This window comes from Mus musculus, chromosome 8 (assembly GCF_000001635.26).
Source record: "Mus musculus strain C57BL/6J chromosome 8, GRCm38.p6 C57BL/6J".
Classification (NCBI taxonomy): domain Eukaryota; kingdom Metazoa; phylum Chordata; class Mammalia; order Rodentia; family Muridae; genus Mus; species Mus musculus.
The window spans coordinates 40,626,838-40,650,293 of NC_000074.6; the positions used below are offsets into that span (position 1 = coordinate 40,626,838).

Consider the following 23,456-nt stretch of genomic DNA (forward strand, 5'->3'; position numbering starts at 1 on the left):
CCCAATTTTGTTTTAAATTTCATTTCTATTTATACGCAAAGAAAAAGGCTGGTCTCCGTAGGTACTGCAGAGAAAGGTACTGCAGAGAAAGGTACTGCAGAGAAAGGTACTGCAGAGAAAGGTACTGCAGAGAAGCGGCCTTTTCTGGTGTTGAGATTACATCATTTTGGTTTTCTTCTGCTTTTCCAACTAAACGTCTACATTACCTTGATTCTCAGAAACACATGACAGCAACACCATGACTGCCTTCCCACGCTGCAGACAAACAAGCCACGAGCACGTGGGTCGATAAACTTAAAGCTCTGTGTGTCAAAGACACTTAACAAAGGCTCAAGGATGCAGCTCGGGGTGGGAGACTGCCACTGCACTGCCCTGACTTGGCTTGCATTGCCTGGTAATGCGAGAACCCTGAGTTGTTTCCCCACTGAGCAGCATCGCTCGCACCAGACATGGCAGCTCAGGCCCATCATCTCAGGATGGATGAAGGTAAGATCAGATGTTTAAGGTCATCCTGGACTTGGCTACAGAGCAAGATCAAAAGACAGAGCCAGCCTGAGAAATACGATATTGTCTCAAAGCCAAAAAAAATGAAAACCAAAAACTCTATCAAAACAGTGAAAGGGAAGCCTCCAGAGTAGCAGAGAAAACACTGACAACTCAGATATCTGGCTAGAAAATTACATCCAGAAGGACTCTCACAATTCAACAATTAAAATATTAAAGGAGAGGGCGCATAGGAGAGTGGACATGACCACAGCAGGGCATGTGTCCACGGAAGCGCAATAGTGATCTCTACTAGTACATACTATGAACATGCAGTCCTAACTTTTAAAAATCATTTCTTTAACAGATCCGGAAAAAAATTAAAACTCAAGTTCAAAATAAGCAAAGGATTTAAATAAAGTTATCCAAAGAAAATACCCAAATGGTTAATAAGGGCATGAGAAGACACTTAAGGCCTTCTGTCATTAGGGGATCCAAATGGAAAACAGAGAGAGAAACTATTTCACACCAACCAGGATGGGGTCACCACTTAAATGTGAAATACCACAGACAGGCTCATGTGTGGAACACTGTCTCCTGCTAACAGCACTATGTGAAGAGCTGGTGGATTAGAAGTGGATCACTGGGGACATGGGTCTGAAGATTATACCCGTTTAGTCTCTTCTTTACAGTCTCCTGTCCACCATGAGGACCCTCCTCTATCACACTTGTCTATTCTCACCATGTTCAACCCAACTGAACTCGGCCAAGCAATCACGGACCAAACCCTCCTAACTCTGAGCACAGCAACTCATCCTCAGCTACTGTTGCATTAACCAATGCAGGAGACTAAGAAAAAATATAGTTAGCAAGAGTTGGTGAAGAAACAATCAATCAATCCAAACCTGCGACAGTAGCCACTGCCTGAGACATGGTATAGCGTCTTTGGGCAATTTAGAAAAGTCCTTAACACGCTAAGAAAACTCTCTCATAATTTGGCAGTTCTAGTCTAAAAAACAAGACATTGTTAAGAAAACTGAAACATGGGTCCACATTCAAAATCCATACATATAAGCTCACAGTAGAATTTGTTAGCAACAGTCAGAGTAACCCTGTTGTGTTTTATAAAAAGTTAAGAGACGAGAGTTATGTTTGGTGGAGGTGAGGTAGGGTGTGGGGGAAGGGGGGCGCCTCTGCAGGCCCACACTGAGCCATCTCTTCCCCCATGAGGTACTAGCAGAATAAAATAGAATAGAGTTTATTCATGACATGGGGAGGGGAGTTGAGAGAAGGGGGCAAGGGGGAGGGAGGGAGGGAGGGAAGAGGCCAGTCATAGCATGGAGAGAGGGCAAGGGAGCAGAAGCAAGATGAGAGAGCAAATGCCCCCTTTTATAGTGAGTCAGGCGCATCTGGCTGTTGCCAGGTAATTGTAGGGCGGAGCTATCAATATATGCCAACAAACACTATAGTAGAGTAACACTACAACCTGGGCAAATCTAGAAATCAAGTTTAAAAGGCCAAAAAGAGCCACATATTTTATGGTTCAATTCATATGAGATTTTCAGGAAGATAATATAGTACAGATAAACGATATATTATTGGTCAGTAGAGGTAGGAGAAAGAGAACTGGGCTGTCACCACTAATGAGTATGGGATTTCTATGGGGGTAATAAAAATGTTCAGATGTGGGTAGGGTGCACAAACATGCATGCACTCCCTGTTACTTTTATCATCTGCAGATTTTGCTAAATAAAAGAGAAAGGCCCTGAGGCCAGTGGTATAACGATAATGACTGGCGGAGAGAAAGAAAAACCTCAAGTCTTAATGTCAAAGAGAGAGAGCACAGATGAGATTACTATTCCCAAATGGAAAAGACAGTCAAATTGGTCAGTTTGACATTCATTCTAGGCAAGATTCTAAAATTAGTTACTTAATGGAACTTTGTTTCAGCCTAAAAAAGGAAACCATCAATCATCAGGGACATCAGGATTCACTCAAGTCATTTCCAAAAGCTGTACTTCCCTCCCTTCTCGGATGAACTATTCGGAGGAGTGGTGGGGGATGGGCTAAGTGAGAGACCTGGTGAAGTTACCACGGTCAAGGCTCTCAGAATCGGGGCAAATGGCATCAGCCGCTAAGAACGCACACACCCTAGATTATCATGATGAGGAAGAAGGTAACAGAACCAGACCTAAAATACAGTGCATGGTACCAAACCGAGAGGATGAGAAGGGTATAAGGATCCAAAGCAGGATTAAGCAGCAGTCTGAATCCAGTTACGACTTTATAAACCAAAGCTCACTAATGATTTCTCTGGGCATAATGAACGTGTTCATAAACTGGATAAGGACAATACTTGCACAACGCTCAACACACACTAAAACCACTAGATTGCATATTTGATATAAGTGGCTTTGTTATTTACATTTTATCATATTAAATGTAAATGAAATCACTATGATGAATATAAATATATAATCACTATATATATACGTGTGTCTGTGTATGTGTGTGTATGTATATATATATATACACATTTTTATATATATATATATAATTTAAGAGGACTCACAATACAATCAAGCTATTAGGTACAATGCGTATGAAACCTGAATTCCTAATGCCTAGTCTAAAATATGAAGTACTAAAATAAAGAATACTATTCATTCTTGCAATTATTATTTATTTAGTGCATGCTTGCTTGGTAGCAAGCACTGTTGAGGTGCCATGAATGCAGGAGTGATTACATCCACCTTCTTCTGAGACTCCCAGTTAAGACAGGAAGCTTAGCATTCAACAACTACCATTCAAATGAATGCAGTAATCACAGCGAGGAACATAAAAGAACAACAAAATGGCTCCATTAAAAACTACAACAGGCAGGTCTAATTCAGACAAAGGACATGGGTGACAGCCTCTCTGAGATCACATGTAATTGGGAACTGGGACTGTGAGAAAGAAACCTAGCCTGGCAAAGAAAATAAATTAGAGTGTGCAGTTCCCCCACTCTTCCTGAGATGGGATGACTGCACAAATCCTGGGACACAAGAGAACCTGGCACACTTGATAAGCCTATCAAGGCCATGGCCCTGGTCAGGAAATGGTCACTGAATAAAGCCGGGTAAGTGGGACAAGCCAGCCGAACAAAGCCCCAGAATCCCCTGGGGATTCTTGTTTTGTATCTACTAGGTTCAGAGAAAATTTGCTCAAAAAAAAAAAAAAAACACTGGCAGAGTTAAGTAGGATGGTTGACTTCAACTAATTGGATTTAAAAACAAAACAAAAACAAAACAATCTAGGACATTAAGAAGGCACAGTTCAGGGTGTGTCCATGAGGAGGTTTAACCAAAGAGGAAAAACTCACACTGAATGTGGGACCCCAAGGGTGAGGTTCCAGACTGATAGAAAAGGGAAAAGAAGGTTAGTCACTAAGCAATAACATTTCCCTTTCTCTGCCTTCTGGGGCGCACCAAAAACCAAGCCTTTCCACCATCATGGCCCCTCCTCCATGATGGACTGTAAGCCCTTAAACTGTGAGCCAATAAACCCTTCCCGCCTTAAGTTGCTTTTGCCAGGTATTTGGTTGCTGCTCTAAGAGAATTAACGCAAGTAAAGTGTGACCATATGTCATAATAGAATTACCCAGGAAAGAAGAAAACAGAAAATGAGGAGACTCTGCAGTAAGGGCTCAGGCTAAGGAGCGGGAGTTACACTTAAAGTAAACACTTGAAGGTCTGCATTAGAGATGATCACATATTCCATTAATAACAAATTTACAAATGTGGAGGAAATGCCTTTCAGAAGATTATCCTCAGCCAAACCCCAAACAAACAAGTGAAATTCTACCAACACTTCAAGCTGTTTCAAGGAACTCAGAAGCCTTTTGATCTAAGTAATACTTGAGCTCAAATACTTGCTAAGTTTCGAATGGGACTAAATTTTCTCACCGGTGAGTTTTCTGGGTTACCAGCCAGAAAAGAAGATCAACAGCAAAGCAGAAACCCTAATTTCCACTGTGAAGGGAAAATCCTGAACGGCCTCACTTCCATCCAAGACATCTCGTCCTTGGAGTATTCTCTCCTTGCATGGGATCACTGGTTGAAACACATTCTATTTAACATATGCTCTATGAAAAGCGTCAGTAAAGTGTACATGCAGGCACTCACAGAGGGAAAATATTATGTACGGGGCCCTAATTATTCATATGTATGTATCTTCTTAAACTGCACTCCAGAACACAGGCTGTGACAGCTATTACAATAACTTATACTGTCAATGTAAAAGCAACAGTACCTCATACATGTATACATTTATTTTCCTCCAAACAAACCCATTTCTATCCTGATAAATAGTACATCAAACGAACGGTGGATCTGTTAAGCAAACTTTGCATATACAAACCTAAGACATAAAACTATGAAATCAAGAAAGAAAAGGAAACTTCCCACTCAGCTCCCCTGAGAATAAAACTGAGCATGGAGTGTACGTATGAATATGACCACTAACAACTGCACAGTTGACAATGTATGTTCTGCAGGTAGCTGTACGCTTTGCACACAGCCAATAATGTTTGAAAAACCGTGCGTATACTGTATGCACTCCTAGATGCTGGAGCTCAACACTGGATGTCCCCTTAAACTGCTCTGCCCCTCCACCTAATTTTTGAGACAGGGTCTCTCACTGAACCTGGAGCTTACTGTCTTGACTAGACTGGCTGCCCAGTGAGCAATGGCAATCCTCCTGTTTCCACCCACCCCTCAGTGCTGGGGATTCAGGTGTGTGCCATCATGCCCAACTTTCAACGCGGTCGCTGGGAATCCAAACTCCCATCTTCATACTTGTGCAACAAACACTTTATCCTCTGGAGCCATCTTCCAAGCCCAGCGTATTCAACCTTTTGATGTAGCTAGATGACGTTATCATGGACAGTGTGGGCAGTCTGGTACCCTGTGGTCGAGCTGTGTTTGCTTGATCTCATAGACTGTTTTAAGTTTACTGTTTTGTGTTGGGCTGCATTTACAGCCACCCTTAGTCACACATGCCCATGGCTCTGGGCTGGACCTTCCTGAATGGCAAAAATTAGTTTAAGACTTAAAAACATAGGATAAAAGGAAGTTATTTTGCCTCAACGGATTTCATTTTCAGCCCAATCTTGCGGTTTTCAGATTCTTTGAGGTTGCAACTATTTATTCTAATGGATATTTGCAGAATTACGTGACAGCTGTCTCAAGTGCTCTTGAGCATCAACTCCTTTAGTGGTAACAGTCAACTATGCTAAGACTTTTCTCATTTTCCCATGGAAATACACACATGACACAGTGGGTAGAGAGATACACAGGGCCATGTAATGACTATCCCACTATCAATTCCTCTCTTTATATCCACTGTACCTTGTTCATGTCTGTCTCAGTTGTATAATCCCATGTCACAACTGGCACCCCCATCCAGACTATGAGTTCCTGCATGTGTGGTACTCCAAGCATCTCACAAACTGCACAGAACACGACCCTTAAATGCTTGTGGAATGAAACAGATAAACAAATCTCATCCGCCTAATATGTGTAACCTCAACGTTTTGTTGTTACTGTTTATTATTCTAATGCTAACGGCCATGTAATTCAAAGACACTTCAGTGACTTCTCTCTCCATCCCAACCACCCATTGTCTTCCCATTTCCAGACACACAAATGTCTACATGGCCTAGAGGGTATTGATGAAAACCAATTTTAAAAAAATACTTCCTGTTATTCAGGTTTAAATATATGGCTTTGCCGGGCAGTGGTGGCACACACCTTTAATGCCAGCACTTGGGAGGCAGAGGCAGGCGGATTTCTGAGTTCGAGGCCAGCCTGGTCTACAGAGTGAGTTCCAGGACAGCCAGGGCTATACAGAGAAACCCTGCCTCAAAACAAAACAAAAAAATATAGAGATATGGCTTTGTCTGAGGTGAAACAGAGTAAAGTCCAGAAAGTGATATCGCTCTCCCAAGTTGACACCAAATAAGACAATGCCATCCAGTGCCAGGATAAATACCCTCTCATCCCCGCTGCCGACATCCACATAAGACACCACCTGTACAAAGGGCCCCTTCATCATGAAAGAGGAATGCCCTTGGCAAAAGACAAAGAGAATCATGGGTTAAACTCATCACTCTTGAATAAATTATTTAGTACCACTTAAGACCTGAGAGCCCTGAGCCACGGATCTTGTGGTTTATGGCACTGTCTCCTAAGTTTACAACTTCCTGATTGTAAAGTAACAGTTTCATTCCATGGGGCAACGTCAACACAACTGAAACTCACCGCTGGAACTGACGGTCTCCAGCAGGCTAGAAGACTAATTCTTCCATGAACACAATATTAATGAGGCTTTTACTAAGAGGTATGGGCAACCATCTCTGAATGTAGGGATAAATTCTTGCTGGATAAGGAGCAAAGTAATTAAATATACGTTCCCATGAAATGATAATAGCCCTGGGATCACATGACTTCTGTGCACTCGGATATAATTTTAGTCCAAGTCTGTCTGGGACCTAGATTTTAAATATAAGATGATTCTGAAAAGACTGTGTGGTGGTAACTAAGAGAGAAACAACGGGATTTTTAAAAAGGTCTTCCTTCCCAGAGGTTTTTAAAATCAGACAAGAATCTCTATCATTATTTTAATTCTAAATTATATTGCAACAAAGAGTGGCAAGGTTTGGTACTATGGCTAAGGCTTCCAGTCTTAATTAACTGTATAATCTGGAAATAATCATTTCTGTTGAGCGGCAAACGCCGGTGTGTTTTAACACACACTCACGGGTGAAATCTATACGCAGCATCTTCTTCCCAAGGGGCCAAACAAACGGGAAAGAGAAGAATACGCCATCATTCAGTCATGGCAAATATGTATCCTAGGCTCAGCTGCAGGTCCCTAGCAGCTCCAAAATGGGAAAGGATGCTTCGGGTGAGTCCAATCCTTAGCTTCAACAAGCTTCCAAGTTCATTCAAACCATCTGTCTATAACGCACTTTCTTTGCACCTGCTATTCAAGAGCTTGCTTCCTTTTCAACTGCTCAGAGCTACCAGCACCTTCTTTAAATGAAAATATTTAAAGAAAAACCGTTTATCAGCACCCTGTTACTCAACAGACAAATGGGGTCCATTCCCTCCTGCCCACCCCTGCGTCCACTGCGCACCACCTCACCCCCAAGGACAAGAGATTAGCGCCAGCTAGGCCTGTGAGCTAGCAAGAGAAAGACCGGCCTCGCAGTGCTCTGGGAGATGCTAGGGCGCCGCCAGCTCCTCCCTCGTTCGCGGTCCAGCTCCCGGCCGGGCAGCCCCGTGCGCTTAGCATCCCTCCTCCTTCTCTGCCTCCTCCGCCCGGGCCACCAACCTTGGGCGTGCGGATGTGCTCCATGGCGGGCCCGCGTCTGCAGGGTCCCCGGCGGGCGCGGCCTCACGCACCTGCGCGCGCGCGTGCGGCGCAATGGGAAGGGCGGGGAGGGGGCTTCGGCGGCCGCGGGCGTGGGCGGGTCCCGGCCTTGGCTCCTCCTCCAGGTGCGCCGGTGGTGCTGGGCGCCTGCGCGGGCCTGAGATCGCGGCTCTGCGCCTGCTCGCACCTGCGGGTCTCACCCTTGGACTTTGCTCTCCTTTCCGCTCCCTCTCTCTGGTGGAGGCTCTCACTGCCCAAGTCACTAGGTATTTTTCCAGATGGGGATCTTCAAGCTGGCTGCGGTGGCGCTTGCCTGTAATCCCAGCCACTCAGGAGGCTGAGGCAGGAAGATCATTTGGGTCCAGCAGCTTGGAACAGTAAAAGAGACATAAAGATACCCCCCATATTTTCTTTTTTTAAAAAAAGAAAAATCAAAACCCAAAGAGAGTCAGGCAGCATAAAACGGTAATACTGTGGCACCACTGTTTCCTAAGGCACAAAGAGGGCCTTGTGTTGGGTGTGGTTTCTTGGAGAGATGCGAATGAATCTGTGAAGCTTTATACCCTCATTGGCTGCCTTCCAGAGCATCCGAAGATAGGTGGAACTTCAGAATGTGGTAGGGGGAAAAAATGACTGCACCCTGATGCAGTATGCATAGTCTACTGGGTTCTGGATGTATTCTGGCACAGGCTCAGTCAGCAGAGTCTTTGGGGTGAAAGTGAGAGTAATACCAATGTTGTTTGTGCCCTAGTACTAAGGTTGCTGTCAAGTCAGACATCTCACATAACCATGTGACTTCACTGATGGAATCTTGATAGAGATGTGAAAACCCCAGATCCTGTGTTAGGTACATATCGGCTGTCTTTTCCTAGCTGTAACTAAACGACAGCTAGAGACACAAAGTATCCACTATGAGGTCCCTTTAAGGCACCAAGGGAATCCAGAGACTAAAAACACCCTCTGCCATACTGAAGTTTCATAGAACAGTTCTTGGAGTAGTATTTGTTTCGTTGTTTTCCTGGCCCTTGTTTATGACATTGTTGTAAATTCTTTGACCTTACACATTGTTTTTGATTTTGTTTTTTTTTTTAATCTCCTGTTCAATACCGGCATATTGCAACCTTCAAAATATGTTTTCATTAATGTCGAATTCATTTTAAAATTGTCACATCCCCTTTGCACGTTTTGGACCATATTCATACTCCTACCACCCGAGAGGGTAGATTGGAACAAGCTATAAAACATCACTTGTAAATGACAAGAATAAGTCAAAGTGTAATTTTCCCTTTTGTAAAGAACATCAGGGGTAGTCAAAGAAAGTCCCGCTTTAGTCAGTAGTACTTTCTGGTCTCGATTCAAACCAGCTCCAGTATCCTTATTTATAGACTGAAAACATCATTTCCTGTCTATATGACCTCATCTCCAAATTAAATTTTATGATATAATGAGCTTACATCTGTTTGGAGGGAATATTCTGAATCAGACAGACATCCTGGAATAATGTGTTTTCAGTATTCTGTCTTCTGGTAGGCTGATAAATAGTGTACTGGATCAGCAATTTTTACACACAAATATTATAGTACAGATTTGAAAACATCTATACATAGGTAAAGAGAGATGTCTGAACAATTCAAGATTAGTCTAAAGTGTTGATGATTCAAAAATCATGGTACTTATTTAAAGACTCGTAAAATAAGCACTAGGTTAAATTAATCTATTATAAGCCAATTATTAGGATAAGTTAACAGAATATGATGGAAATATTATAATAAAAGAGAAACAAGTTTCTACTAACTGCAGTTTGGCTTAATCTAATAACTCCCTAAGGATTTTTTCTCAGCTTGTCCTTTAACCCCACAGTTACAGAAGTTATTCAGTGATAAGGTCTAGTCCTCAGTAACCCGGTGAAGTCTCTCGTACTCATAACACTACTATATATCCCCCAGGCTCTCTGTTTTCACTACTCAACAGCCGGTAGAGTGGAAGACACTGAAGGTTTTTGGTTTTGTTTTGTAGAAGGCATCTTAGAGTAGTAATGTGAGGGGAGAACATACATTATTAAAATGCCTTGTATCAATATGTCTATATTCATGGGATGTCTAAATTCATCCCGGTGATAAGGCTGAGCAATCACTTACCAAAGAGACGCTGTCAATATTTAAGCAATCCGTACTCAGAGTATCACAGCCGATGCCAAAAGATTGATGTAGATGAGACTACTACGTTATAAGTGTGATACAGCTAACACCAAGCAAGTGTGGGGAAACCAACTCGGATGCTCACAAAATATGGGGAAATGCCTAAGGAAACCCCCAAAGGGTGAGTTGTACCTTGAATTTTTTATGCTATTACCAAGGATCAGAAACTCACTTCTTAAAGTTTTATGTTGCTGGAGGCGTTCTCAAATAAAAGCTTGATATAAACTGGGAGCTTCCTCTAACAGCCTGTGAACTTCACTGGCCTAAAGGAATCTGGAAATGTGCCGCACATTTATAAGTCTTTCTGGAATAGTTTAGATCTCTTCCGAGACAAGTCAAATTTCTGATCAGGCAATGATGCCAAAAAGCGTTTCCATGGGGACCAGTGTGGCTAATGATTGCACATTTGATAAAACCCGAGTCAGCACTATTAGACCCTAATGGTCCGTGCAACATGTAGAACAGTCCAGCCTCTGATAGAAAATGTTATTAGGCACAAATATGAGAAAGTCAGAGATGCATCTGGGGTTTTGTCTTATAGGGAAAAAAATGGCATCCCCAACCTTACAGTTTAAATGAAGTATGAAATATCATGGCTTCTTTGACTTGTCCTATACCAAAGATGTAGAAGGTGGGGTGGGGGGGAAGCCCACTAAGTGGATTGTAGACAGCTCTGCCTTTTTTTTCCAGAAACCAGAAAAGAAACATTAGGGCAGCCAAAAAAGAGTTCTTAAGTCTCTGAGCAGGCAGGGGTTTTAAATAGTCTCCTTATTTTGTTCTCTCTCCAGGAAGATTCGGGGCTTGAGCCAAATCTGTGTCCTTGGGGCACTCATACTCCCTATTCATTTCACTCCCATCCCTTCAAGCACTACTTTAATACATGCCATTTCCATCTTGGTATATCCAGTTCTCAATTCTCTCCTTAAACATTACAGCTCCATTTACCTCCTAGGTGTAGCCCCTTGGATGTCCTTTGCAGGCTAGAGACATAGCTCAGGTGGTAAGGTTCTTGCCACATTAGCCTGAAGACCTGTGTTTGGATCCCCGGAGCTTCTACAAAATCTAAGTATGGTGGAAGAAATGCCTGTTATCCCAACCCTGAGAAAGCAGAGACAAGTGGGTGCCTAGGCTCAGTGATCAGCCATTCTGGTCAAATTAAACAAGCCACAGACCCAGTCTCATAAAACAAGGTAGACACCTCCTTGAGAAAACAAGGTAGACACCTCCTGAGATTGATCTCTGGTCTACACGCACACATACACACAAATGCACACAATCATACACATGCAATGATAATCCACTCATCACAAGCCAGGTATGCTTGAGAACTCGGACACCAAAAGGAGACAGGCTTTTATTCAAATAATGATTGTGACCTATATTAGCTCTGTAACCTTGACTAAGCTATTTACTCTCAGTTTCAGGTCTCTCCTATATAAGATGTGTATGATGATGGCACCATGGATTGAATATTTGTGCTACTTTGAAATGTATATGTCAGGATTTGAACCCTGAGGCAGTAGTATTAGAAGCTGGGAAACTAAGCAGGCAGATCCTTTACGAGTCACTAAGTCCTGTTATGAATAGGATCAAGCTCCATAAGGAAACCCCTCATCTTTCCCCATCAAGCAAGTTATGGTGGACAGACAGTTATTTATGAACCAGGAAGTGGGTCTTTACCAAGCACGAAGAAGCCAATATCTTTATTTTGAACTTCCCAGCCTCTAGACTGGTAAGAAACAGGTGTCTGTTCTTTATAGGCCACCCAGTTTATAGTATTTTTGAATACTGAAGCCAACACAGGCTAAGACAGATATTATAAAGTTCTCTTTGCCATGCTGAACAGATGGATATGTGTGTGGTATATTCATTATAGTGTTTTCTATTTTATGTATGCATGACGTTGATGGAAATGTGAAAGGTAATTAATATGAAAGTATAAATTAATTATACCTCCCTTAGGGTGATTATGTAAATTCCACAAGACCAAGCATATAATACATTTTTCAATAAAGGCCACTGTGGAGGGCTTGTTTTACTAAAAGCACTGGAGCTTTTCATAGTATGAATGACAGCAACCATGTCCTCTGCCTTCAAGATCTAATAGTATTAACTCTAGTTAGATTTATATCATGTATATTATATAATGTGTTTTCTTTTCAGTTTTATCTTATACATTAGTCCTATATTATATATTTGAATAGTAAATATTTCTCACATCTGCTGAACATGTGGTCTCAGAGAGTGGCACCATCTCAGGAGATGGTAGAAACTTCAGGATGTGGGGACCCAGCTGGAAGACGTGGCTCAGGGGAAAGCATTGCCTTTGAAGGTTAGAGCTGCCCCTCAGTCTCTTGCTATCATTCAACTTCATGTCGCCCCTGAGGTGAATGGTTCTTCTCCACACACTTCTGGCGTGATGTGCTACCCAAGTACGTGTGTGCAAAGTCCCAAAATCATGTTCCAAGATATCTCTCCCCTTTTGCTTGTTTATGGCATGTCTTGTGTCAAAGCATTGTGAAGACCCAGCTAATCCACTCACCTAGTATCAAATCACTTCCCGACTGCATTGTGGTTCTTGTTTATTTTAAAAGCCCAGTAGGCCTGGAGACATTCTTGGCTTTGTCTCTTACTGGCTCCACATCAAGACATTTCTTCACTGCCTCCTTTTTCTCCTTTTTTTCACTTTTGTTACTCAACTTCAGATCCTCATTGTTTCTTCCTGGCTGGGACATTGCTTTTTGCTGCCAGATTAATCCTCATAAAATGCAGCTCTCATCATTATAACTCTGCCACTTAAAACCTTTAAGTGCTTTGCTGTCTGGACTGTTTCCTTATTCTGTTGTATAAGGGCCAGACCCATCTTCTTCTGTCTCTTACAAAGTCAGCCAAATCAGTCACTGAACTCAGGAGAGACTTCTTTCAATTATCAACTAACTCCTTTCTGTAGCCTGCATTTGCTTAGCTCTACGTGTTTGTGTCTGTAGCTCTCTACCAAAGGCTTTGAGGTTCATTTCAAATTCTTATTAACAACCCCACCAGCATGCAGTTCTTGCAGAGTGACTCAAGTTTGTTCATGAATCAGGCAAAAATCATCTTAGGGTTTTATTGCTGTGAACAGACACCATGACCAAGGCAACTGTTATAAGGAAAACATTTAATTGGGGCTGGCTTACAGGTTCAGAGGTTCAGCCTAGTATCATCAAGGTGGGAACATGGCAGCATCCAGGCATGGTGCAGGAGCTGGGAGTTCTACATCATCATCTGAAGGCTACTAGGAGAAAACTGACTTCCAGGCAACTAAAATGAGGGTCTTAAAGCCCATGCCCAACAAGGCCACACCTACTCCAACAAGGTCACACCCCCAAATAGTTTCACTCCCTGGGCCACGCATACACAAACTGATCACATCATCCAAGCCAATTTATTTCCATCCAGAAATATAATTTTCTGCCTCTCTGTCACAACTGTTCCACAGGACTTTGGTCAGTACACTGTATCCAAGATCCCAAGGTCTACTACACTGACAACAATAATCAATTTTTTTTCATTGTATGTAGGAAGCAAAAAGTAGGAGAGGCCCAAGGAAGCACACACATGTACCACAAATTGAAGGCTTAACTCCGGGATCAGCTAGGCTCCTGACATCACAATGAATTTTCTAGGGATCTGAAGAAGTCTAAGACGTGGGAAAAGTGTCTTTACAGGAAGGACAAGTTGCCTCCCATTACGCTCTTACCACTGTCTGAGGTAATGTATCACTAACCTATTCAGTGGCGTTATCAGCTCTGCATGGGGCCGAGAGCAGTAAAAGGCACTTCAGCTTGCTTACTTGCAGTGGATACTGATTTAGCACAATAGACTTTTGACCTGAACGCCCGTTCACATACTCTGAAGGTATCTGAGAAGATAGGGGTTACCTTACGGAGCCCTGGCCAGCCTCAACTAGAAATGTGATAGATTATGGGCGTGGCTCACCACAATTTGTTGTGCCTTTGTGCTGATTATATTTTTTAATTTATGATTAAAAAAATAACAAGAAATTTGTTCTCCCATTTTAAGACTCCAGTCTTTTTTATTTTAATTTTCTTTATTTTTAATTTATTTTTTACATTCCATATTCCATTCCCTGCCTCACTCATTCACCCTCTGACTGCTCCACATCCCACATCTCCTCCCCACCCCACCCCATCTCCACGTGGATGCCCCCACCTCCCACCCTACCTGACCTCTAAACTCCCTGGGGCCTCCAGTCTCTTGAGGGTTAGGTGCATCATCTCTGAATGAACAGGGACCCAAAGGCTCCAGTCTTAAGGGTCTAGGATTGGGTACATTCACAATGTTTTGCAAACAAGGGGAGGAGGAAATGTAATTCTCTCAGGGGGCAAATCCCTGTGGTTTTCTGGAAATTCATATGCCTTGAAGGATGAATGACCAGATGTAGAGACGGATGCCAATTTTGGGTGAGCAACCTCATTTTGTTCAAATGTCAGAGTTGGAACAAAATTGGATGCTGGTGATGAAAGCTAATGAAAATATTTCTGGGTTGGTGTTTCAAAATGTCTCAAAAAGTGAAGTTATGTGTGTCCTTTGAAAACATTCATTGCAGGGTATCCACTTCAGTGGCAGTGACGTTCTTAATTATCCTAAGGACATGGACATCTATTTATGACACCACTAACTAAGCCCTCTTCTTTATTGTTCCTCTTCTTTTTCCCTTCGCATCACATTCTTAGTTTCAAATACTATTGTGGATTGGATGTTCGTGTCCCCATGAAAACCTATATCGAAGTTATAACCCCAAATACAACTATAACTGAAGATAGGACCTGCTAGGAGGTAATAAAGGTTAAATAAAGTCATAAAACTGGATCCCTAAGCAAATACAGCTAGTGCCCTGTGCTGAGGAAGGAATAAAAATCTCTCTCACTCTTCTCCTCTCCCCCTCCCCTCCCCCCTTTTTCTATTTCTTCCTTTCTCCCTCCCTTATCTCTGCCCTCTCTCATTTTATAGAGAGAAAGTATATGTCAGTAGCTAACAAAGAAAGCCCTTACCAACAACTAAACTCTAGCAGACCTTCATCTTGAAAAGATAGACTCCAAAACTCAGTGAATGTTGTTATCATTATGTCAGCCCAAGCTCACTAGTATAAATATTTAAGCGTTTTGATCCTTGTATGGATCTCGATCTGATTGAGATATTTATCATAATATGGAAAACCTAAATATTTCAAGATTTCTAATTTGCAAGTACCAAGGCACTCACATGACTCTAATGCCCAGATCTCACCTCTCTAGTCCTCCATGTTCATGCAGATTCTTCCTCCGGAAGAAGCAAGTAAGCACACACAGGTCCATCTGAAGGGAGGTTCAATAAGTCAAAATGGGCAGCTCCTGTGAAATTCACTGACACATGACTGCAGCGCATGTGCAGCACATGATGCATGGGAGCCGGGATCTACCTCAGGTTGCGATTAAAGGGTCAGATTTGCACATGGTCTAGAGGATTTCCCAGTCCAGCAACATCACCTCTGACATTACAGTAGTGTATTGTCTTTGTTTTCCCAGGATGGTGATAAAATCAATGGCTTCATTCAGCGACCACCCTACTAGGTCTTATCCCTTACCAGGGTTAATGACTGCCATGCTAAGAACTTCAAGATTTCATCTCGCCCCAGTCAGAATGGCTAAGGCCAATGAAACAACTGACAGCAAATGCTAGAAAAAGTACCAAGAAAGGGAACCCGAATTCACTGTTGGTAGGACTGCAAACTGTTCCAGCCACTCTGAAAGTCATTGTGGATGATCCCCCCAAAACTAAAAATACATCTGCCACACGAGCCAGCTACATTAACCCGTGGCATATGCTCACAGGATTCCAAATACTTAATCATTTGGAATAATTTATTGCTAAACTATTCACAATAGCTAGGAAATGGAAACATTGTAAATGTCTTCCACTAATGAATGGATAATGAAAATGTGGTACACATACACTATGGGATCTATAAAGAAATATTAAGGGACTGGAGAGATGGCTCAGTGGGTAAGAGTACCCAACTGCTCTTCCAAAGGTCCTGAGTTCAAATCCCAGCAACCACATGGTGGCTCACAACCATCCTTAATGAGATCTAACTCCCTCTTCTGGAGTGTCTGAAGACAGCTACAGTGTAAAAAAAAAAAAGAAAAAGAAAAAGAAAAAAGAAGAAATATTAAGTCATGAATTTTTCTGATAAATGGCTGGAACTTGAAAAGGTCATACTGTGTGAGTGAATCCAGACCCAGAAAGACAAATGTCACCTATAGTCTCTACTCTGGGGTTCATAAGTATCTCCAGATGGGAATGATTAACCTAGAGAAGCCACAGAAATAAGGAAAGTAAGAAGGAATGGGGTTGCGGATAGATTGGGGAATAGCAGCATACAGGTGATCTGAAGGGGGAAATGGGAGACATGGGGAGGAGAACTTTAGCTGGGAAGAGGGAGGGAGTTCATCACAGGAGAGGGAGAGAGAGAGAGGAGATAAAACAACACAAAAGATGTATGACAAAGACTCGAGGAATCATGTCATTTATACTTACCTACTGGGCAGTGGTGGCACATGCCTTTAATTCCAGCACTTGGGAGGCAGAGGCAGGTGGATTTCTGAGTTCGAGGCCAGCCTGGTCTACAGAGTGAGTTCCAGGACAGCCAGGGCTATACATGGAAACCCTGTCTCAAAAAAAATTACAAAATACAAAAAAAACCCCAATTATATGTGATATACATAGATATATAGATGTACATCTGCATATATATATGTGTGTGTATGCATGTACAGATGTATGTATAACTTGAATGACGTTATGACACCTGAGCTGACAGTGCTCCTCATAAAAGCCATAGACTAACAACAACCAAAACAAAAACAAACAAAAAACCCCAAAGACATGAGAAACCTCCATTTGAGTTGTTCAGGTTAGTCTGGGTGACTCTGCAAACAGTATAGGCTATGGCTGTCGTCCTTGGTTACCTCTTAGAGGTTGAAGATAAATCCCTTTTGCTGAAGACACAGCACATTTCTGAAACTGACTTGGAAACTTAAGCAAGATATAACCTTAAAACCTCCTTCTTCCTGTAGTCTAGCTTTTAGAGTACCAGAAGGTGCCACGGGAGATGCCAAGAAGAGAAAGCTCTCAATACTTCTATCTAGCAGTGATACCTATGGACCACAACAGTGACCTGAATGGTATATATCCCTAAAGATACAATTGTGGTACTTCTTTTTTTTTTAAGATTTTTGTTTATTTATTATTATAAGTAAGTACACTGTAGCTGTGTTCAGACACACCAGAAGAGAGCTTCAGATTCCATTAAAGATGGTTGTGAGCACCATGTGGTTGCTGGGATTTGAACTCAGGACCTTCAGAAGAGCAGTCAATGCTCTTACCCGCTGAGCCATCTCACCTGCCCCCAATACTGGTACTTCTTAACAGTAACCAGTACCTAAGGTCTGCTCAACAGGAGGCAAAATCATGCCTGGTACTGGACACGTACCAACTATCTGGGTCCGATGAGGTCCTAGATCTTTGAGAAGAACCTACTATCTCTTTAGTAGACCAGCATAATTCCTAGCTGCATTCTAAATACTTATCTTTATATCCATAGATGGGTGTAGCTCTCATGTCTCATCAAATAAATTTCTCTTAAAAGAAAACAGAGGCCATTACAGAAAGCCACAACTGGTCCTAATAAAGAGGGCAACTGATCCTGAAGAACCCAACCCCAGTGAATACATCTACCACACAAGCCCTATATACTTAAGGCTCAGGAAGCAGCACAGAAGATGGCTGGATCTTAAGAGCCAGAGGACTAGGATGTCCACTGAAATTGTGTTTTCTAGAAATGATAACGAAGCTATACTCATGATACCTCAATAAGACGGCTACTTATGTAAGACTTAAACAATGATAATACCAACAGACATGCTTATGCAGAAAGGGAGTTCTCATGGTGTTCTGCCTCTATAAAAAGAACTGCAGTCATCTAATGAATGCAGAAAGAGGAAGAATTACCATTTCTCAAGAATTGTTTATCCAATACAAAGTGGTCGGCCCTGGAATCATTCACGTACAAGTAACAGCGAGCTGACTCAGCAGGTTTTATTGACATTTTTATAGCACACAACAATAGCTAGAAAAAGAAAAAAGTTGTTCCCCGCTTTCATTCTTTAATCTTGCCAATTATGATTTTTACAACTAATAAAAAATTCTTTCTACCACATCTAACCTGGTTTGAAGGGGTTGCATTTTATAGTATTTTGCAGCCAATGTTCTATTAAAAAGTACTTAACATTGCTTCAAATTTTATTTACAAATACAAAATGTGTCTTTGGCATTTAGGAAACAAAACGAGTAAATTAAGTTTACATGATTAAGTCTTACCGAAATCCTACACCTTTTAAATTTAGTTGAAAATGCTAAAAATTGGGAACCATATATGAATATGGATTTTTATCAACAAAACCCTTTGAGATTTTTGACAGACTGTTATCAGTGTTGTTTTTGAGTTGTATCAGGGTATCTTGGGTTGATTGTGAGTCATTCCAAATATTGGCTCTGCTGGAAAATCCTTCCTTCCATCCTTTGTCTGAGAGGATGTTTTATAAACATAACCAGTGAACAAGACCTTTTCGAAGCAGTGGAGAAACATCAGAATTTGATACATATAGCTTGCCCAGGCCACCTATGGTTGCATTTGGATTCAGCGATATCCACAGACTATTGTGCCCATGCAGAGATTTTCTTGGACATGAATAACAGACTGAGAATTGTATTGTTTTGCTATCTGAGCATTTTTAGATTTAATGATCTTTATAGACTGTGAAATGATATTCTAAAGGTGTAGAAAAATGTAATGATAGTTTTACAGTCATAAGTAGAATACAGTAATAATAATGTGTTGATGAATGATCTACATAATTAGACAGCTGCTTCTGAACTTTCAGGTTCAATTCATAAGCATTTGTTTATTTGGTTTGATATTACATACAACAAACATAATGGATTTTAAGAAAATGTACAGGAGAAAAAAATTTAGAGATATTTGTATTTCCCTTTTCTGAAAATTAGGAAAAAAAAAACAACCTGGTACATTCCAGTTTAGCTCACAGGTCCAACTTTCAAAAGTATTGCTATGAGTTGAAGAAACATGAAATAACTCATTACAATGACTGTACTGAAAACCATCAGGTCCATGAAAGTCTCTCTTCACCCAGCAAAGTACCACCAATGTAAAACAAAGACAAACAACAACAAACGATTAGCAAGGTGGATATTTGAATTATCAAGGAGAACGTCCCCGCCTTCATTTTCTTTTCCCATTCTGTTTCCTCCCACTACTCCAACAGCTCTGACATCTTTCATTCGCTACAAAGAAGAAGCCAGACATAAACCAGAGCCAGAAAGCCTTGAGCATCAACTGCTGAAATGAGAGTTGTGGCACCTAGGGAAGACAGCACTTTCTGAATCCCAACAGTGTGGATTTAATTATCATGAGCCAAAACATAAGGGAGGAAGATAAAGTTTATCCATAAACAACCCAGAATGTGCTCACTGCTTCTGGGAGGGAGGAAATAAAGGGAAAAACTCATTTAGCTTAGCCACACAAGAAGATGAAGGAGTTTTCTTGGAGTCAGGAAAAGGACATCAAAGGGGAGAAGAAAGCAAAATCTTATGTGGGGGGTCTGGATCTCGCCTTGCTTCCTCCCTTAGCAGAGTCCAGGTGGAGAAAGCAACCAGAAATCCAAGATGGGCAAAGCCTTCTTTCTCGACTTTAACTGAAGATTCTGCAAGATGTGGAGGAAGTCTGTATCCATTCTGGCCAGCAATCTGTAAGGGAAACATACAAGCAGGCCCAAGGGAAGCCCCGAATCAAATAGAATGATAGGTAGGACATTACTGTGAATCTCAAGAGGATGTGGATGAGACTATAGTCAGAGATCTTAAAAAATCAGACCTCTGCAAGACTTAGGGCATTTTCTTAATTAATGATTGATGTGGGGAGGGCCTAGCCCAATGTGGGCAGTGCTGTCATCGGCTGATGATCCTGGGTTCTATAAGAAAGCAGGCTGAGCAAGCCATGGGAGAGTAAGCAACTAAGCAGCACCCCTCCATGGTCTCTGCATCAACTCCTGCTTCCAGGTTCCTGCCCCATGTGAGTTCCTGCCACAGACTAACCTCTTTTGGGTCTCCTATCTGCACGGAATAGGTTTCTGGTTGCAGGTGGGCAAAGAGTTGGCGAGAAGGAAGGGTGACAAACAGAGGCAACACAAGGGAGGGTGGATCTGAATGTAATTTATCAAATCGAGCATCAAACTTTTTATACAGAAGAAAATAGGGAAGTTAGGTGACACACCGGCAAGGGCAAGGTACAATGAGGTTACCGCATTCTTACATAAAACAGAGGAATGCAAACTCTAAGGACTGGCAGGAACTAGCTGGGATAAAATTCAATGTTAAGAACTGAGATCAAAAGCAGCCTAAGGTCTGCTTAATCTTAGAAGCCAGGGGCAGGGGCTACGTGCCCTTGCCATAGTTCCTATTCTAGTCTATTGTATAGTCCACCTTCCCCTAGGCTATTGTAAATTCCTGTGTATGGGTGTAACTCAGCTATCTATAGTTCTAAGTATCTACTCTGGTTCCTCCCTAGACCACAACCTTCCTTCTTCCTTGGTAATGGTAAATTCCTACGAAGGGCGGTGACTTGGCTATTTATGCCCAGGGTCAGCTCAAGGACTGACTGCCTAGAACTGGTGAAGAATCTAACTTAGCTATATGTCAAAAATTCAATCCTTATAAGCACTTATAATAAAGCAATATTAAGGGAAAGCACACAGATCCGTTTACCAACTAAAGCAAGAAGCAAGGACATTGGAGCATTCGTTATACAGGATGCCATGATTCCAGGAGACTAAGTTTCCGCGAACTTTTCACCTCGGGACCGGGGACCGCACCCAGGCTTTTCGGCCTGTCAGGCAGTCACTACTGGAGTGGATGTAGCAAGTTCCTGTTCCAACTTCCTTCAGGCATGGCCTAGGGTGTGAAAGTGTAAGCTGAAAAGACCATTTCCTCCCCAACTAGCTTTTGGTCATGGTGTTTCACTACCTCGGTAGTGAACACTAAGACAGGTGAAGAATCAGGTTGCTCGGGGAGGACTGTGGACTGGACATGCATCAGGCCATAAATCATGAGGCCTGGGAGAATAAGTTCAGAACCTACCAGAGGTGACGTAGAGCTAATCCCGGACCCAGTGTCTTCTTGTCCTGACCTAAATCACCTTCGCTGTAGAGCTTGTATCACCTCCTAGGCAGGAGGGAAAGAAACACTGAGGAGCACTCTGTCTGAGATGCTAACTGAATGATAAGCCCTATATGTCTGAGGTAACCTCGAATCAGAACATTCACTTCTGACAACTATCATATAAGGGGAGATTTGAAATCAGGTTTGATTAGAAAGCAAGAAAGTTTCAATGTTCCATACCTGTAACATGCAGTGCCTGCGTGAACGGTACCGGCGATATTTGCTCATCACGGACACATACCAATGGCTGGAAACTTGGTCTCCTGTCCACACCCTCACACATACCAATGGCTGGAAACTTGGTCTCCTGTCCACACCCTCAAGTGAGTTTATTGATCTCTTTTAGCCTTCCTCCTTCTTACATGCTCACTTCACTCATATTTACTTCCCTCCTCGTTTGACCTTAGAAACATCATCTTCAGCTCTTCCTCTGCCCATGTGCAAACCTATTACACCTTCAGTATTAAGGCACATGTGCCCATGGAAAGGAATCCTTCCTAAAGATTCACCCTACAAACACTTCAGGGTGAGCTAAATGTGTGCAACACACTCATGCAGTGCCCAGAGAGGCAAGGGGAAGGGTATGGGGTCCTCAGCAACTGGAATTACAGGCTCTTGTGACCCACCATGTTAGTGCTAGAAACTGAGCCTAGTTCCTCTAGAAGAGCTGTCGGTGCTCTTAACTGGCGAGCAGCGTCTCCAGTCCCTTCAGGGTAGTTTCACTGAGTACAGAAGACCCATCCTAATGTGGGCAGTACCATCCCATGGACTGAGGTCATGGACTAAATAAAACAGAACAGAACAAACAAAAACAAGGTGAATAAAAAAAGAAAAACAAACAAGATGAACAGTAGCATTAATTTCTCTATGCCTTGCTTACCATGACAGACTGCACCACCAAACTGTGAGTCAAAATAAACTCCCCCTCTCATAAGTTCCTTTTGTTGGGTTGGTGTTGATGTTGTGGGATAATTTGTCACAGCGGTGAGAAAGAATAAGCAATGTAAAGTGTCTTTCTCCTATGATACTTATGAACCTGTAATGTTCCAGTTGTCTTATTTATTTATATCACTGTCTTGGGGCTTCTGTTGCTGGGACAAGACCCTGTGATCACCAAGAAAAGCAGTAGTAGTGGAGTGGGGACAGCTGGAGCCTAGAAGACAAGCAGCGTGTGCTGCATAGGACAGAGCCAGAGAGGTGATCCAAGCCCTTTGGAAGTGCCCAGAAGATCACTGAGTTATTTACAATTGGAGTTTGATTTTGTGACTGCATCCTGGTTCTTCCCTCCCCACCCCCACCCCTGCCAAGAACATATTTAACTTAATTTTTATTTTTATAGGCATCCACGGCTAAAGGACTTTGAGCCTTTAAAGAAAATTTTGTATTTTTGAAGAGTGTGAATATTTTTTTTTTTTTTTTTTTTGGTTTTTCGAGACAGGGCTTCTCTGTATAGCCCTGGCTGTCCTGGACTTCACTTCGTAGAGCAGGCTGGCCTCGAACTCAGAAATCCGCCTGCCTCTGCCTCCCGAGTGCTGGGATTAAAGGCGTGCGCCACCACGCCCGGCGGTGAGTGTGACTATTTTAAAGAGACTGAACTTGTAATGTGTTTGATTTTGTAAGGACTGTGAGACTTAATATCAACATTTCAACTTGGGAGATGGATGAAGGGAAGGTTCTAATTGAAAAGTGATGTGTTTTCGAGGCAAGTTCGCAAGGAGTCATTTGTGCTGGCTGGTTTGTGTTAGCTTCACACAAGCTAGAGTCATCAGACAGGAGGGAGCATCAGTGGAGAAAATGTCTCCATATGTAAGGTGTTTTCTTAATTGGTGATCCATGAGCGAATCCCAACCATTGTGGGTGGTGCTATTGTAAGACTCTGGCGAGCCTTAGCTTCCAGGGACGCCCCGAGTGAACCTCGAGGAGCTGAGAATCGATGCAAAAAAAATAAGAGGAATTTATTGTTCCAATGTGTTGGGGTCGTCCTCCACTCGAAGGAGAGGTGGCGACCCTAGGGACCTCGGT

General features: G+C 42.3%; 1 protein-coding gene across 3 annotated transcripts in view; it reads right to left on the reverse strand.

Moving 5' to 3' along the window:
* Mtmr7 (myotubularin related protein 7) overlaps positions 1 to 8,098 on the reverse strand; it is an 86,737-nt gene extending 78,639 nt beyond the window's left edge. Inside the window, exon 1 of one of the 3 annotated variants that reach the window (XM_030243678.1) lies at positions 7,861 to 8,098. Coding sequence is in view for 1 of the 3 variants with exons in the window: in NM_001040699.1 (NP_001035789.1) it covers positions 7,861 to 7,884 (24 nt within the window). In the remaining 2 variants the exon portion in view is untranslated. The remainder of the gene's footprint in view (positions 1 to 7,860) is intronic. The other 2 variants (NM_001040699.1, XM_017312902.2) reach the window with 2 other exon arrangements.
* Positions 8,099 to 23,456: the final 15,358 nt, after the last annotated feature.